Source organism: Orussus abietinus, unplaced genomic scaffold (genome assembly GCF_000612105.2).
Source record: "Orussus abietinus isolate OABI.00-Male unplaced genomic scaffold, Oabi_2.0 scaffold214, whole genome shotgun sequence".
NCBI classification, from domain to species: Eukaryota; Metazoa; Arthropoda; class Insecta; order Hymenoptera; family Orussidae; genus Orussus; species Orussus abietinus.
This window is the reverse complement of record NW_019394397.1, coordinates 41,646-57,486: the sequence shown is the minus strand read 5'-3', so window position 1 is coordinate 57,486 and position 15,841 is coordinate 41,646. Positions and strand designations below refer to the sequence as shown.

The 15,841-nt window shown below is 40.6% G+C and overlaps 1 protein-coding gene across 1 annotated transcript in view; it reads right to left on the bottom strand.

Annotated features, from left to right (window-relative positions):
- The window catches only part of LOC111673928 (ubiquitin carboxyl-terminal hydrolase 48-like), a gene marked incomplete at its 5' end in the record, with an annotated part of 123,594 nt that overhangs the window by 73,467 nt on the left and 34,286 nt on the right, over positions 1 to 15,841 (bottom strand). The window contains one exon of the mRNA XM_023432151.1: positions 1,938 to 2,068. Coding sequence (XP_023287919.1) covers positions 1,938 to 2,068 — 131 coding nt within the window. The remainder of the gene's footprint in view (positions 1 to 1,937; positions 2,069 to 15,841) is intronic.

Here is a 15,841-nt window from a genome sequence, read left to right as displayed (position 1 = left end):
TTTGAAACACTCCCCAATATGCATTGCAGGCTGATTAGTGCATGTTTGACAATAATAAGTTGTTTGACACCTGCCACCAGGTGTTTTCCTGTTAGAACACACAATGCAGTCCCGTTTTCTTTGTCCCACGTCGGGAATATGTAGTTTATTGTCTAATCTATTGTCCGCAGAAGATGTAGGATGCCTCTCACGTTCTCGTCTGACACAAAACCCGCTGACATTTCTTGTATATATCTTAGTAATTTTACGATATTTTGATTTGATTTCTTGTGCCATTTCAAGAGAAAACTTCAGGGAAACATGTATGTCTCAAAAAGTTGCGCTGAAATAACTCAATTCCCCCTAATCACTAATAAACTTGAATGTTCCCTGAGAGGGGACAGCGGAGTGCAAAGGGTTAAGGTTTAAGATTTATTATTTAACCCACAGATCTATATTTTATTCTTGCGATTTGAGGTTTAAGATTTATTATTTAACCCACAGATCTATATTTTACTTGCGATTTGAGGTTTAAGATTTATGCGAGCATTCTGTATTGCGATAGCCCTGTTTCTTTTGCAATCCTGCCGCGCGTTGTTAGTTTCATTTGCCGAGCCATCATCGTGCCTCGACTTGTTAATAAACGTTTAAGATAAAAACGTTACCATTTGTTACAACATTAATATTAAACGTTATAACCCAAAACAGTTTGACAGATTGACTTGGCTACGGTGTCCTGACGGATACTACAGGCCAAAACAGGTGCTGCATCGAGCGCATCGAATACCCTAAATTGAGCCCAGTCGAACCTATAGATCTATATTTTATTCTTTGCGATTTGAGGTTTAAGATTTATTATTTAACCTACAGATCTATATTTTACTTGCGATTTGAGGTTTAAGATTTATGCGAGCATTCTGTATTGCGATAGCCCTGTTTCTTTTGCAATCCTGCCGCGCGTTGTTAGTTTAATTTGCCGAGCCATCATCGTCCCTCGACTTGTTAAAAAACATTTAGGATAAAAACGTTACCATCTGTTACAACATTAAAATAAAACGTTATAACCCAAAACAGTTTGACAGATTGAGTTGGCTACGGTGTCCCGACGGATACTGCAGGCCAAAATAGGAGCTGCATCGAGCGCATCGAATACCTTGAATTAAGCCCAGTCGAACCTATGGATCTATATTTTATTCTTTGCGATTTGAGGTTTAAAATTTATTATTTAACCCACAGATCTATATTTTATTTGCGATTTGAGGTTTAAGATTTATGCGAGCATTCTGTACTGCGATACCCCTGTTTCTTTTGCAATCCTGCCGCGCGTTGTTAGTTTAATTTGCCGAGCCATCATCGTCCCTCGACTTGTTAAAAAACATTTAGGATAAAAACGTTACCATCTGTTACAACATTAAAATAAAACGTTATAACCCAAAACAGTTTGACAGATTGAGTTGGCTACGGTGTCCTGACGGATACTACAGGCCAAAACAGGTGCTGCATCGAGCGCATCGAATACTTTGAATTGAGCCCAGTTGAACCTATAGATCTATATTTTATTCTTTGCGATTTGAGGTTCAAGATTTATTATTTAACCTACAGATCTATATTTTACTTGCGATTTGAGGTTTAAGAATTATTATTTAACCTACAGTTCTATATTTTACTTGCGATTTGAGGTTTAAGATTTATGCGAGCATTCTGTATTGCGATAGCCCTGTTTCTTTTGCAATCCTGCCGCGCGTTGTTAGTTTCATTTGCCGAGCCATCATCGTGCCTCGACTTGTTAATAAACATTTAAGATAAAAACGTTACCATCTGTTACAACATTAAAATAAAACGTTATAACCCAAAACAGTTTGACAGATTGACTTGGCTACGGTGTCCCGACGGATACTGCAGGCCAAAATAGGAGCTGCAAACTACCATAACAGAAACAGAAACAGAACAGAACTAACCTCGCTGTCGTTCTCCGATTTGTTGTCTTCGCTATCGTCTATGCATTTGATATAGATTGTCGCTCGGTCATACTTCAGGCTATCCAACCTCTCCTGCTCCACCCTGGCCAGCATGCAGGCGGCGCAAGTATCTGTGACAGAAGATGATAAAAAGCTAAACTGTTATTCTTTTTGCAAGTTTGCACATCGATATAATGTTAGACAATAGGCAGATTTCTCGAATAATCGTTTAGTAAGCGCAACGGGCTCTCCTGTACGGTATCGATCGCTGACCAACGTGTTTTTAAGGCGTTATGAACCATTATATATATATNTATTTAAAAAATTGAAATTTCATGGGTTTCCGCACCTTCGTTATAGCCTCCATATTCACGTCGTAAAGCTTGAAACGATTCGGTACACCTAGTTCGGAGAAAAGTTTCATAAACGAGACCCCTTTCACGTCACTTTCACAATCACCTTAAGGTACAACGCGATGCTGATGAAATTTCATCGAAAAATCTTTTCTTATTTATCCTACATTAGAACCAGTCACATGCCTTTTTTTTAATATGAAATTTCATGAGCCTATGGTCCTTAGAGTCTCATTACGTGCTGAAGTTTCATGTGACGCGGTGCATATAGTTATATATATCAAAACGACCAAATATTTACAAAACTTTTCTCCAAATGAAATGCACCGAATCATTTGAAAATTCAGCACATAATAATGGAGACTCTGAGGAAGAACGCGCTGCTCGTGAAATTTCATTTTTCGAAAAAGGAAAAATCTTTTTTGGTTCTTGTCCGAGATAAATGCTAACTTTTTTTAGAAAATTGAAATTTCATGAGCGTCGCGTTCTTCCTTAGGGTCTCCATAATCACGTGTTAAAGTTCCCAACGATTCGGTGCCCCCCCTTTGGAGAAAAGCTTTATAAATATTTTGACGTTTCACCTTGAGGTGATATGAAAGGGTCATTCTATATATATGTAAAGCGTTCTTCTCCAAACTTGGTACACCCAATTATTAAAAACTTTAACACGTGATTATGGAGGCTCTAAGGAAGAACGCGCTGCTCTTGAAATTTCATTTTTCGACAAAAAATATCTTTGGTCTAATACCCTTAAAAAAAAGTGTTGTATTCGAATCGACTGATTTAAAGGGGATTTCACTTCACCTTAATACTAATCGCATATCGAAAAGATGGTAACTTAACAAGAGGAATTATCCATGAATCCACCCTCGAGAGTTTCTAGACTCGCCAGCAGCGAGGGTCAGCGCGTCCCTCGGGATCCAAAATGGCCGCCGTCCGAGGTAAGGGTGCCCGCTCTTATCCATGCATAATAGATTGCTTATGGACGGTGATTAATACAGTAATTAATAATATACGGTGACCGGGGCGCGTAAGAAGCAGCCATTGTTACCGGCCGGACAGGACAAAAAGCATCCTGGCTTGCACTTCGGCGAACCCCTTTCCCTGCCTCCTCAAGGTGTTACGTCATGGTCGGAGAGTTTCCCGGGGGTGGAACGGTCCGAATGAACGCGAATGGATGAGAATGGACGCGAATGGACGCGGACCGATGCCAACCAACACCAATGGATGCGAATGTCCACCCCGGACTCCTAATTACCGGCGGGTTGGTATTACTCGATGGGACCAGCTGATATCTCCGCGGGATCGTCCCGCAGGATATCGAGGACGCGTATTCGACGTCCTGGGGATCTCGGGCTAACGAGAGATAGATCGAGTTAATTTGCAAGTAGATCCCTATCGCCGGCTGCCCTACGTGCGCACTACTCGGTCTGTCCTTACGCTCGATCGAGTAGGCCCCTGTTCTGCCGGGCTACTTTGTCGGGCAGTTGTTGTGCGTATCCCGATTGTTTCTGCAAGTATATTTGCAAAATGGGATATTTGTACTGTAATGCCGTCAGTCTAGAGTCATTTAGAACTGCATGGTGTCAAAATACGTCGTGGGAAGAGATCCCGACGTCCGCGACAACGGAGTCCGGTGACTATGGGAAAGAACCGTTGAGCCCGGCGCCACGGAATCAGAAACCCTCATCCCTACGGGATAAGTTCATAAACTTAGAACAGCAGTCCTATTCCGAACTCCGAGCCTGTCGGACCGTAGGTCATACAGTGATTTAATGTGTGTATAAATAAGAACCACATCCAAATGCCAAAAAAGGAGTATACAAATTCTTCGAAGAGAACCCCAATACCCTTCGCGGCATAACAGCACAACTGCTCACGTGAAAGAAGGAACGTACCCGAATAAAGTGAGACTTGTAGCGAACAAAACAAACTTGAATTTATTATAATATTAAATTGACGAATGAGTTGTTGAATTTTGTCTGCTCTTCACGCGTGAATACTGATCAGTTACAAAAGCGACGGTGAAGGCTGACGAGAGATGAGAGACTGTGCTGAATTCTGTCAGCTCTCCACGCGTGAATATTGATAACAATTACAGAAGCGTTGGTGAAGGCTGACGAGAGACGGAGTGTTCTGCCCGGCTAGTTTGTCGGGCAGTTGTTGTATGAATCCCGATTGTTTTTGCAAGTAGAATTGCAAATGGGATATTTGTACAACTGCTCACGTGAAAGAAGGAACGTACCCGAATAAAATGAGACTTGTCGCGATCAAAACAAACTTGAATTTATTATAATATTAAATTGACGAATGACTTGTTGAATTTTGTCAGCTCTTCACGCGTGAATACTGATCAGTTACAAAAGCGATGGTGAAGGCTGACGAGAGATGAGAGACTGTGCTGAATTCTGTCAGCTCTTCACGCGTAAATATCGATAACAATTACAGAAGCGTTGGTGAAGGCTGACGAGAGACGTTGAATTCTAGCGAGAGACGGAGTGTTCTGCCCGGCTAGTTTGTCGGGCAGTTGTTGTACGAATCCCGATTGTTTCTGCAAGTAGATTTGCAAAATGGGATATTCATACAACTGCTCACGTGAAGAAGGAAGGTACCCGAATGAAGAGTGAGACTGTCGCGAACAAAACAACTTAAATTTATTATAATATTAATTAGACGAATGACTTATTGAATTTTGTCAGCTCTTCACGCGTGAATAACGATAACTGTTGCAGAGATGATGATGAAGGCTGACGAGAGACGGAGACTGACTGACTTACAGAAAAAATATAGAATTCCTCCTCCGGTCGCATTACATTTTTTGAGGAGGTGGTAGCATATTTCTTGCATAGCGATTGGCTGACTGATTTTAACAAGGGCGGTTCAAATCAAATAGTCAGCCTCGTGATTGGTCGGTGGCTGTCCAATACGGTTGGGTGAAAACGGAAAATTTCTAGTTGCCGTGCAGATGGAAAAACATGCTGTATGCCCGTATGCATGTTGCGCGCACGTGTAAGCGGTAAAGTTAAAAAAGGTATGACGGTAAAGAATAGAGACGGTCAACCCGAGAAAATTCTAAAGAACCCTAAACTTTCTCGATGGGACGTACGGGGCAATATAGCCGTATCGTAGAAAACTAAAATTTACGAACCGATTTCGGAGTCAGGAAATTGCTAAATTGGTAAATGGTCCGATGGTTCCAAGCAGGCAGTAAGTCCCTTTCTGGGAATTTGTTTGACATTTCAAAGTCCGCGATGAATTTACATATATGAGTGTCGCGCACGGAACACGGAGACTGACTGACTTACAGAAAAAATTTGCCGGTCGCGAATGTTTTACAATACAGAAAAGGGGACCTATTATCTTTCCGTCTGCGAATCCCAAAGCAGACGAAGGCGCGACGCGTAATCCCACCAGGGTGCTCCAGTTTCTCCTTATTTGAATACCGAGGGCGACAAAAGGGTTGTCGCCGTACCACGAGGAAGAGGAGTGTTATCCCAGGAAATGTAGCTCTCGAGATGTGAGACGGATGGGTGGCCGGCGAATAAACAAGCAAACCGCACCGGCTTTATTGGCGAATGATACACAATAGGCTCTTCGGAGGATCCTCCTTGTATTTCCCTAAAGTGCCATCAGAGGGCAGTCAAAACCATAAAACGACTGCAGTAAGGGGGACAAAAACTTCCCCGAGGAAACTTTGCCGGCTAGGGGTGGACTTTCTCGGACTTGGATTTCATGCGAATTCCCTTGGGCGGTTGTATGAGTGTCGTAGGTCTGGGAACATCCCTCGGAATCTCCCTGGGAACTGCGGGATGAACTTCCTTCCCTCTTTCTCTCCCGAGTCGTTTAACGGAAACACCTCCCTACGAAAACTATTTCTCGATCGATTGGACATAGAAACTTATAAACTATATCATGGACTCATAAAATATGGAAACCCATATTTTTTTAGCACAGAGTTATCGCGCAATCAACGAGTGGGAATTAACAGTTAAATCCAGCATGGAAAAAAATAATTTGGTTACAATTACTGTAGGGACATGGGTGGAATACTGTGGGAAGTAAAACCACACAAATGGTGAAATTGGCCACATGGAGTGGTAAATGGGTGATCTTCCGAATAGGTACTGTATCCATGGCGTTGCGTTTAAGAAGTGCAGGTCTGATCACAATTTGGAATGGTAATATTAACTACATGAAGAAGTTACAATACGTACAGGAGAGTGGAAGATTTATCTGGGAGCTGTAACTATATATTATAGGAAGGTTTTACCCATTGCAAGGTTATTCTAAACTTGCCTATGCAGAAACAATCGTTTGGCCCCATTAGTTTCGACAGCGCCGTCAGGTGGCAAACCTTCTCGCACATGATGTAGATTGCTTGGGTGTCTATAAGATCCGATGTTATTCCTTACGCTTAAGATACAATAACTGTACCTCCTTCCGAAGAAGAAGGAAAAGGGAAGTGATCGACGTGAAACCACATTTTCGAACATCAAATGATATTATACTCCTTGAGGTAGAAATGTATGAGAACACTGATAGAATGGCAATATTAACAACATGAAGAGGTTACAATACGCACATGAAAATGGGAGGTTTATCCAGGAGCTCTAACCATATATTATAGGAAGGTTTTACCCGTTGCAAGGTTATTCTAAACTTGCCTATGCAGAAACAATGGTTTGGCCCCATTAGTTTCGACAGTGCCGCCAGGTGGCAACATTTTTCGTAGGCGATGTAGACTGCTCGGGTGCATCTATGACCCGTTACTATCCCTTACGTTAACGATGCAATGACTGTACCCTTTCTCGAAGAAGAGGGAAAAGGGAAGTGATCGTCGAGAAACCACATTTTTTAGGATCAACTGATATTTTACTCCTTGAGATAGAAATGTGTGAGAACCCTGACAGGAACATAAGTATAGCGTTCGTGATCATAATCGAATTTTCTATGTCGACGGTAAATTTTTAAATGGATATTCCCAACTATGCATAAAGGTGGAACAACCCGTTCCTTGTAGTTACATTGACTAAATGGTGAAATAACCCTTATTATGTTACGCTGGTTACATTGACTAAATGGTGGAGTAACCCTTACTATGTTCTTTTTACAGTGTTCCGCTGGTTAATATACATTGCTAATTGCAATTGTATTTATTTGCAATTACAATTGCAATTAGCAATGTATATTAACCAGCGGAACATAGTAAAAAAAAAAAACAGAGTAAGGCTTGCTATATTAATTGAAATCCTGGCTAATTGCAATTAATGCAACCTCCTCCCAAGGTTGTCGCGTATGTTGCCTTGAAATAGGGTTACGATTACCACATTTGTGTATCTTCTAACCATTCTTTTTTTTCCGTGAGGATGCTTTTGGAACAGCGAAAGGACTTGCAAAAATCTATCACGAGCTGTAAATGAACCCCGAGGGAGTCGAAGAAAATTGATCGTTGGCGATTCGAGAGATGTAAGGAAATCAAGGTAGAATTGATCACGAGAGTCTCGGTCAGGGGTAATTGCCCTGGATTCAATTAGCGAGATCAGCTGGGGATCCCGAGGCGACTAGATGTCCTGGACGAGCCCCTGGACCGAGCAGGAGGGGCCATTAAGGATTTCCAAAGAATCCCAGGACTAATTAGAGTCGATAAATCAAAGGCAGGACTGACGGCTCGTCCGAAAATCCTCCGGAGGATTAGCAAGAACGGAAACGGAGAGAACCGGGCCATCAAGCAAGGGCGGACGGAAAAGGAGGGAAGACGTGAAAAAAAATCATCTCGTCATGGGCAGACAGTCCCGGAATTGTCCCCGAATGTCTGCGGACGCGAGATCGCTTTTGTGGGGTGCAAATCACCCCATCGGTCGACATTTCAGCATCCCCGAAACTCGAGGGGATGAAATTCGTCCGGGACCTCAGCTAATAAGCATCTTTTTCTATTAAGGTGATGTGAAAGTGGCATCGAAGAGGTTCCTTTAGAAAACTTTTCTCCCAGCTCGGTTTACCGAATAGTTTGAAACTTTACAACGTGAACAGGGAGACTATAAGGAAGGTCCTGAAACGCATGGAACTTCAATTCTTTTTAAATTTGTTTATAGGTATTTTAAAAATAGTTGATAAAAAATAAAATTTACGAGTTTCAGGACCTATCATAGGGTCTCCATATTCACGTTTTAAAGTATGAAACGATTTGAGACACCCAGTTCGTAGAAAAGTGTTATGAACGATTGAGCTTTCGGTTGCCACTTTCACATCCCCTTAAGGTGGTGTGAAAGTGACGTGCAAGAGGTTTCGTTTATAATACTTTACTCCCAGCTCGGTTTACCGAATAGTTTGAAACTTTACAACGTGAATAGGGAGGCTATAAGGAAGGTCCTGAAACGCATGGAACTTCAATTCTTTTTAAATTTGTTTATAGGTATTTTAAAAATAGTTCATAAAAAATAAAATTTTACGAGTTTCAGAACCTATCATAGGGTCCCCATATTCACGTTTTAAAGCATGAAACGATTTGAGACACTCAGTTCGGAGAGAAGTTTTATGAACGATTGAGCTTTCGGTTGCCACTTTCACATCCCCTTAAGGTGGTGTGAAAGTGACGTGGAAGAGGTTTCGTTTATAATACTTTACTCCCAGCTCGGTTTACCGAATAGTTTGAAACTTTACAACGTGAATAGGGAGACTATAAGGAAGGTCCTGAAACTCATGGAATTTAAATTCTTTTCAAATTTGTTTATAGGTATTTTAAAAATAGTTCATAAAAAATAAAATTTTACGAGTTTCAGGACCTATCATAGGGTCTCCATATTCACGTTTTAGAGTATGAAACGATCTGACACACTCAGTTCGGAGAAAAGTTTTATGAACGATTGAGCTTTCGGTTGCCACTTTCACATCCCCTTAACAATGCTAATAAAAGGGGGAAACCAGCGGAGACCTCTTCTGGCTCTTTCCTGTCTCCTATGTTCATTCACAAGTAACCCAGACAAATTGTTTCAGTAATACAGTTCAGAAATTGCGAAACACGTTTATAAAAATGATTTCCTTCCACATTTTCCTTTTTCGCTGCATCATTTAATTCCCGAAGAATTACTAACAAACGGAGAAGTACGTCACGCATGATTTCGAGTGCCCTAGTAGCATAGAATCATTTCTAAATATTTTTTTGTAATCTTTGCTAAATATCTTAAACGACAGATTTTTTAAGATTTCTCGTAGATTTCACTCAAAAATATCTGAAATATTTCTTGAAAAACTCAATTACATGTTTACATTTAATAGTTCATGAACATGTGTAGAAATTATATTTTTTTAAATTTATGAACATATAATAAAAATACATTTTATACTTCACGATTATTATCGGACACTACATTTGGTACCAAAAAACACGAGAAATTTGTGTAACATTTTCCTTCCGCTATTTCATTACAGAAGCAAAAAGTGTGATTTTTATTTTAAGCATTTTTAAAACGTTTATATCGTATACGATCGACAATATTAAAAAAAAATGATTATATTAAAATGAAACGAAACGTTTTGTATATCCATAAGAAAAATAAACCGAATTCACCTGGATCTAATATTACATAAATGTAACAAAATTAATATTCTAAAGTAAATATTTCGAATGTCTGTTGAATATTTACACAATGTACGATATTCGTTAAATATGTAGAAAATATAAGACAAATATTTTGTGCTACTAGGGCGATTTTTAAAAAACTTAGCAATGAGAGAAATTATAATTCATAATTGTATAACAAGAACGAGTTTTCCTGTCCTTCCCGATTTGTATCATGTGTCTTTGGCGGTACAGAATTTTATTGATAAAGGGAGACTTTATCGCAACCGTCACGTTCGCTTATTTTGGGGTCCTCGATCAAAATGGAAACGACGTTATATAAGACATATAAGAATATAAACGAAACGAGACGTATAAACGAAAATATAAGACAAATATTTTGTGCTACTAGGGCGATTTTTAAAGAACTTAGTAATGAGAGAAGTTATAATTCATAATTGTATAACAAGAACGAGTTTTCCTGTCCTTCCCGATTTGTATCATGTGTCTTTGGCGGTACAGAATTTTATTGATAAAGGGAGACTTTATCGCAACCGTCACGTTCGCTTATTTTGGGGTCCTCGATCAAAATGGAAACGACGTTACGGCGTCATATCGAAAGGTCGGCGAGTTTCATTCAGAAGTCCGGGGGCTTCTCGTGAATGAGAGATTGATGTCCCACCCCTCGCACTTCGACCCCCTCCCCCGAGGGGAGGGCTCTTCAAGCCTCAAAGAAAGAGAAACTAATAAATAGAAAACTGACGTCGTCGTCGGCAATCCCCAAGAGTCGTGGAGTCGTTCTCCCGGCGTATTCTAACAAGGAAGGTATCCCAGGTCGATCTCTCCGATTTCATTTCTTTTATAATATGTTATAGTAGACTAAAAACTAAGCGACACGTATTTTTTTTATATGCCATTAAACACTTTAAGGGGGTGATACCACCATCCAAAGTAAGGCATGTCAAGGGGCGATTTGACAGTTCCACCCACAAGAACATAATATCTTTTAACCAATCCACCTGGAAAAGTTTTCTCATAACCAGAAATGAAAAATATAATTCTCTCAATTAAAAAAAAAAAAAGACTAAATACTAAACGACACGTATTTTTTTTTATCTGCCATTAAACACTTTAAGGGGGTGATGCCACCATTCAAAGTAAGGCAGGTCAAGAGGCGATTTGGCAGTTTCACCCACAAGAACATAATATCTTTTAACCAATCCACCTGGAAAAGTTTTCTCATAACGAGAAATGAAAAATATAATTTTCTCAATAAAAAAAAAAAAAAGAAAACTAATCGACACGTATTTTTTTTTATCTGCCATTAAACACTTTAAGGGGGTGATACCATCATCCAAAGGCAGGTAGGTCAAGGGGCGATTTGGCAGTTTCACCCACAAGAACATAATATCTTTTAACCAATCCACCTGGAAAAGCTTTCTCATAACCAGAAATGAAAAATATAACTCTTTCAATTAAAAAAAAAAAGACTGAAAACTAAACGACACGTATCTTTTTTTTATCTGCCATTAAACACTTTAAGAGGGTTAAGGTGAAGTGAAACACCCTTCAAATAGGTCGATACGAATACAACACTTTTTTTTAAGGGTATTAGACCAAACTGTCCGAAACTTTGACACGTCACTCCTGATCATCTAAGAATTGTCCTGACACATTCAAAATTTGGATTTCTTAACAAAATTCTTTAACTCAACCCAGACTAGAACCAAAATGGCGTTGAGCTCTCATATTTCGATCAATATACAATTATCGTAGGCTCTGATATTAGAATCGAAAGGGTCAGGACAATTTTACGACAATTTAGAACACTCTGGTAATCGATAAACTCGCATTTGAATGGGATAAAGGCAAAAAAAGTGTTGTATGCGCTTGTTTGCCAAAACGATGGGAATACGAGGTCTCGGAGTGAAAATTTAATTGACCTGGAAATCACAGATGGCGCAGGGGGTCCCTCTGTAGTCAATTGGGGCCTCAGAAAGCTTGAATCCAGAGGATTTCTGGAGTTTTACTTCGATTTCTTGATATTTATTGTACGAAACCGACAGGTGGAGTATGCCATTTGGTACAATATTCAATATAATTCAACCCAGCTGTCAATATAGAAACGAACGTCGGCAACGTAGGCATTTAGAAAAATCTTCTTTGTCGACGTTGATCAAGTTCCTTGACGTGTTTCACTTCACCTTAAACCATCATCCAAGGGAAGGCATCGTACGGATCGAAAACGTGGCCAGTCCACGCCATGTTGGTTCCTGTCCATAATAAATAAATAAATTTTCGATGAAAAATGAAATGTCGTAAGTTTTAGAACCTACTTTAGGATCTCTATATTCACGTGGTAGAATTTGAAACAAATCGGTACCCCCAATTTGAAGAATACTTTCCCCAAACAATTGATCTCTCATATATATGTAGATTGATCCTTTCTTATCACCTTAAGATGATATGAAAGGCGCTGAGAAGTTTAGTCGAGGTCGATTAATTTAAATTCATCTCACCCTTTTTAGGGGTAACGTCGTTTTGAACGCTCAAGTGGGAACATAAGCTGGCGCGTCCCGTTACCGATATTTATATTTACATTGAAGTCTTTTACAGTCTACGCCGAGAATTATACGAAATGAAGCGTTTTATATACCATTTTAGTAAAGTAACGATGATGAGATCCATATAAAACTATCGAAATCTCGGGAATTCATTATTCTAACGCCCGTTTAGGACCAACGTCGCCATCTGTGACGTCTAGGTGCAACTAAATTTTTGCTCTAAAATCACGTGTTAGCCCCAAGACAAGCCAGCATTCTCTTGCAATCGTTGGTGAAAGTATTTTCCATATTTTCCCATCCGACTATATATATAAGCTGACTCCTTCATATCACCTTAGCGAATAAAAGAAAAGACAAGTAGGGAAATGGTTTTCGTAATTTCAGCGAAGAAGGAAGTATCATCCATTTCCAAAGTACTTTTGCAGACAATTTCCAGTGAGACATCGGGGTGAAGCTAAGACGCGGTTTCTACCCCGTAAGAGCCTTTTGATGATCATTTTGAGAATCTCCCCTACGCCCAAAGATCTCATTGTATAATAAGGATCTCGCTAACGAACGTCTTCGAATGCCACAACAAAGTCGAGGTTGAAAATCCTCTTAACACTGGGAACTCTGATCTGCTTTTAAAGCGAGGGCACGTCTACCATTTAGGATGTCATTTCGAGTATATCGAGAACATTAAGGTATAACATTAGGTAAAACTGTCGAAATCTCGGGTATTCATTATTCTAACGACTGTTCAGGACCAACGTCGCCATCTATGACGTTTAGACGCAACTAAATTTTTGCTCTAAAATCACGTGTTAGCCCTGAGACAAGTCAGCATTCTCTTGCAATCGTTGGTGAAAGTATCGTCCATATTATAATATCTTCCATATTATAAATCAATTCCGCATATAAAAAATTCACGTAAATTTGCCGCGTAAAACAAATACTTGCATAAAAAAAGTGCCGCGTAAATTGAGGGACGGGTGTGTATGGAAAGGAACACACGGCGAAGGGCCCACATTAGGAATCCTTAGCGATAGTGTTATACGTTTCTCTACATATTGCAATATTAGTTTTGTTGTCTTAAAAGTCATTACCTCAAAACGTAAATGTAAGAAACGTCATTTTCAATACTCAAGTGAGAACATAAGCCGGCGCGTCGCGTTACCGACATTTATATTCATGTTGAAATAATTTACAGACTACGTTGATAATTATACGAACTGAAGCGTTCCATATGTCATTTCGGTAAAGTAATGATAAAGAGATCGAGGTAAAACTGTCGAAATCACGGGTATTCATTTTTTTAACGACCGTTTAGGACCAACGTCGCCATCTATGACGTTTAGATGCAACTAAATTTTCGCTCTAAAATCACATGTTAGCCCCGAGACAAGCCAGCTCTTACAATCGGTGGTGAAAGTATCTTCCATATTATAATATCTTCCATATTATAATTCAATTCCGCGTATAAAAAGAATCGCGTAAATTTGCCGCGTAAAACAAATACTTGCATAAAAAAAGTGCCGCGTAAATTGAGGGACGGGTGTGTATGGAAAGTAACACACGGCGAAAGACCCACGTTAGGAATCCTTAGCGATAATGTTATACGTTTCTCTACATATTGTAATATTAGTTTTGTTGTCTTAAAAGTCATTACCTCGTCAAAACGACGTGTTAGCCCTGAGACAAGTCAGCATTCTCTTGCAATCGTTGGTGAAAGTATCTTCCATATTATAATATCTTCCATATTATAAATCAATTCCGCGTATAAAAAATTCCACGCAAATTTGCAGCGTAAAACAAATACTTGCATAAAAAAAGTGCCGCGTAAATTGAGGGATGGGTGTGTATGGAAAGTAACACACGGCGAAGGACGCACGTTAGGAGCCCTTAGCGGCAGTCTTCGACTTTCCCCGTTATAAATTGGGTTCTAAAAATGGGCCGGAAAAGAGGAGATCAAGAAGAAGAAACGGTGTCGCGTAGAAGGGAAAGGAAAACGGGGCTGGCGGAGCTCGAAGAAAGTCGTTAATTTCTCCGGCCGGTGGGCGATTAGGCGTCCCGAATAGGCGAGACGTCGAGCTCGGTGGGGTGAAGCAACCCCCGGAGCTCCGGAGGGTGGCTAAGCGAGGTTTATCCTTGTTTTATCTTGTTTTCCGTGTGCCCCCTCCCGGCCACCAAGTGCCCCCGGTCCCAACTGAGCCGAGCATCGGTCATCTAGGCGCTCCATTTAATCCTGGACGAAGAGCGCCCCCCACGGTGTGGGACAAGTGGGGATCTCCTGGGGGATAACAGGGAAAGGAATCGGACCCGGGGGCTGGGGGCGTTCGCCCCTGGAAGGACGCGCTAATTTGCTCCTGCGAAATTGTCCTCGCAGGACTTTACCGACTTCCGCCACGATTATTCCATCCTCGAGGTCGGACATCGAGGAGGACCTTCCGAGATCGATCGCTCGTTAAGGTGAAGTGAAACCCCCTTTATATCAGTCGATTCGAATACAGCGCTTTTTTTTTAATGAACATTGGACCAAATTGTCCGAAACTTTGACACACGACTCGTGATCATCTAAGAATTGTCATGACACATTCAAGTATTTCTCGCAATTCTCCATCGAGTTTTCCAACTTGCCCCCTCGGAGACGAATCAAATGGACAATTTGCACAAATGAGGGAGTCTCACTTCATCTTAAAGCGTTCTACAAGGATCAACCAAAGGAGACAATGCACGTGCATTTTCCAGACCTTCTGACGCATTTGCGCTAGGGTTCAAAAAGTGCTTGGGACAATTGGGCACTTCTTCTAGAAAACAATGGGCTATAGCTATCAGAGAAAAATGTATCACCGTGGAGCATAAACTGGCGAAGTATTCCTCGCAATTGTCCCTCAAGTTTTGCAACTCGGCACCTCGGAGACAAATCAAGTGGACAATGTGCCCAACTGAGGGGGGTTTCATTTCACTTTAAAGCGTTCTACAAAGACCAAGTAAAGGAGACAATGCATGTGCGTTTTTGGGACCTTCTGACGCAGTTTCCGCTAAGGTTCAAAAAGTGCTTGGGACAGTTGGGCACTTGTTCTAGAAAACAATGGGCTACAGCTATCAGAGAAAAGGTCATCATCGTGGAGCATAAAATGGCGAAGTATTCCTCGCGAATGTCCGTCGAGTTTTCCGACTTGGCACCTCGGAGACAAATCAAGTGGCCAATCTGTCCAATTGATGGGTGTCTCACTTCACTTTAAATCGTTCTACAAAGATCAACAAAGAGGACAATGCATGTGCATTTTTAGGACCTTCTGACGTAGTTAGCGCTAGGGTTCAGAATGTGCTTGGGACAATTGGGCACTTCTTCTAGAAAACAGTGGGCTACAGCTATTAGAGAAAAGGTCATCCTTGTGGAGCATAAAATGACGGATTATTGCTTGAAATTGTCCGTCGAGTTTTCCG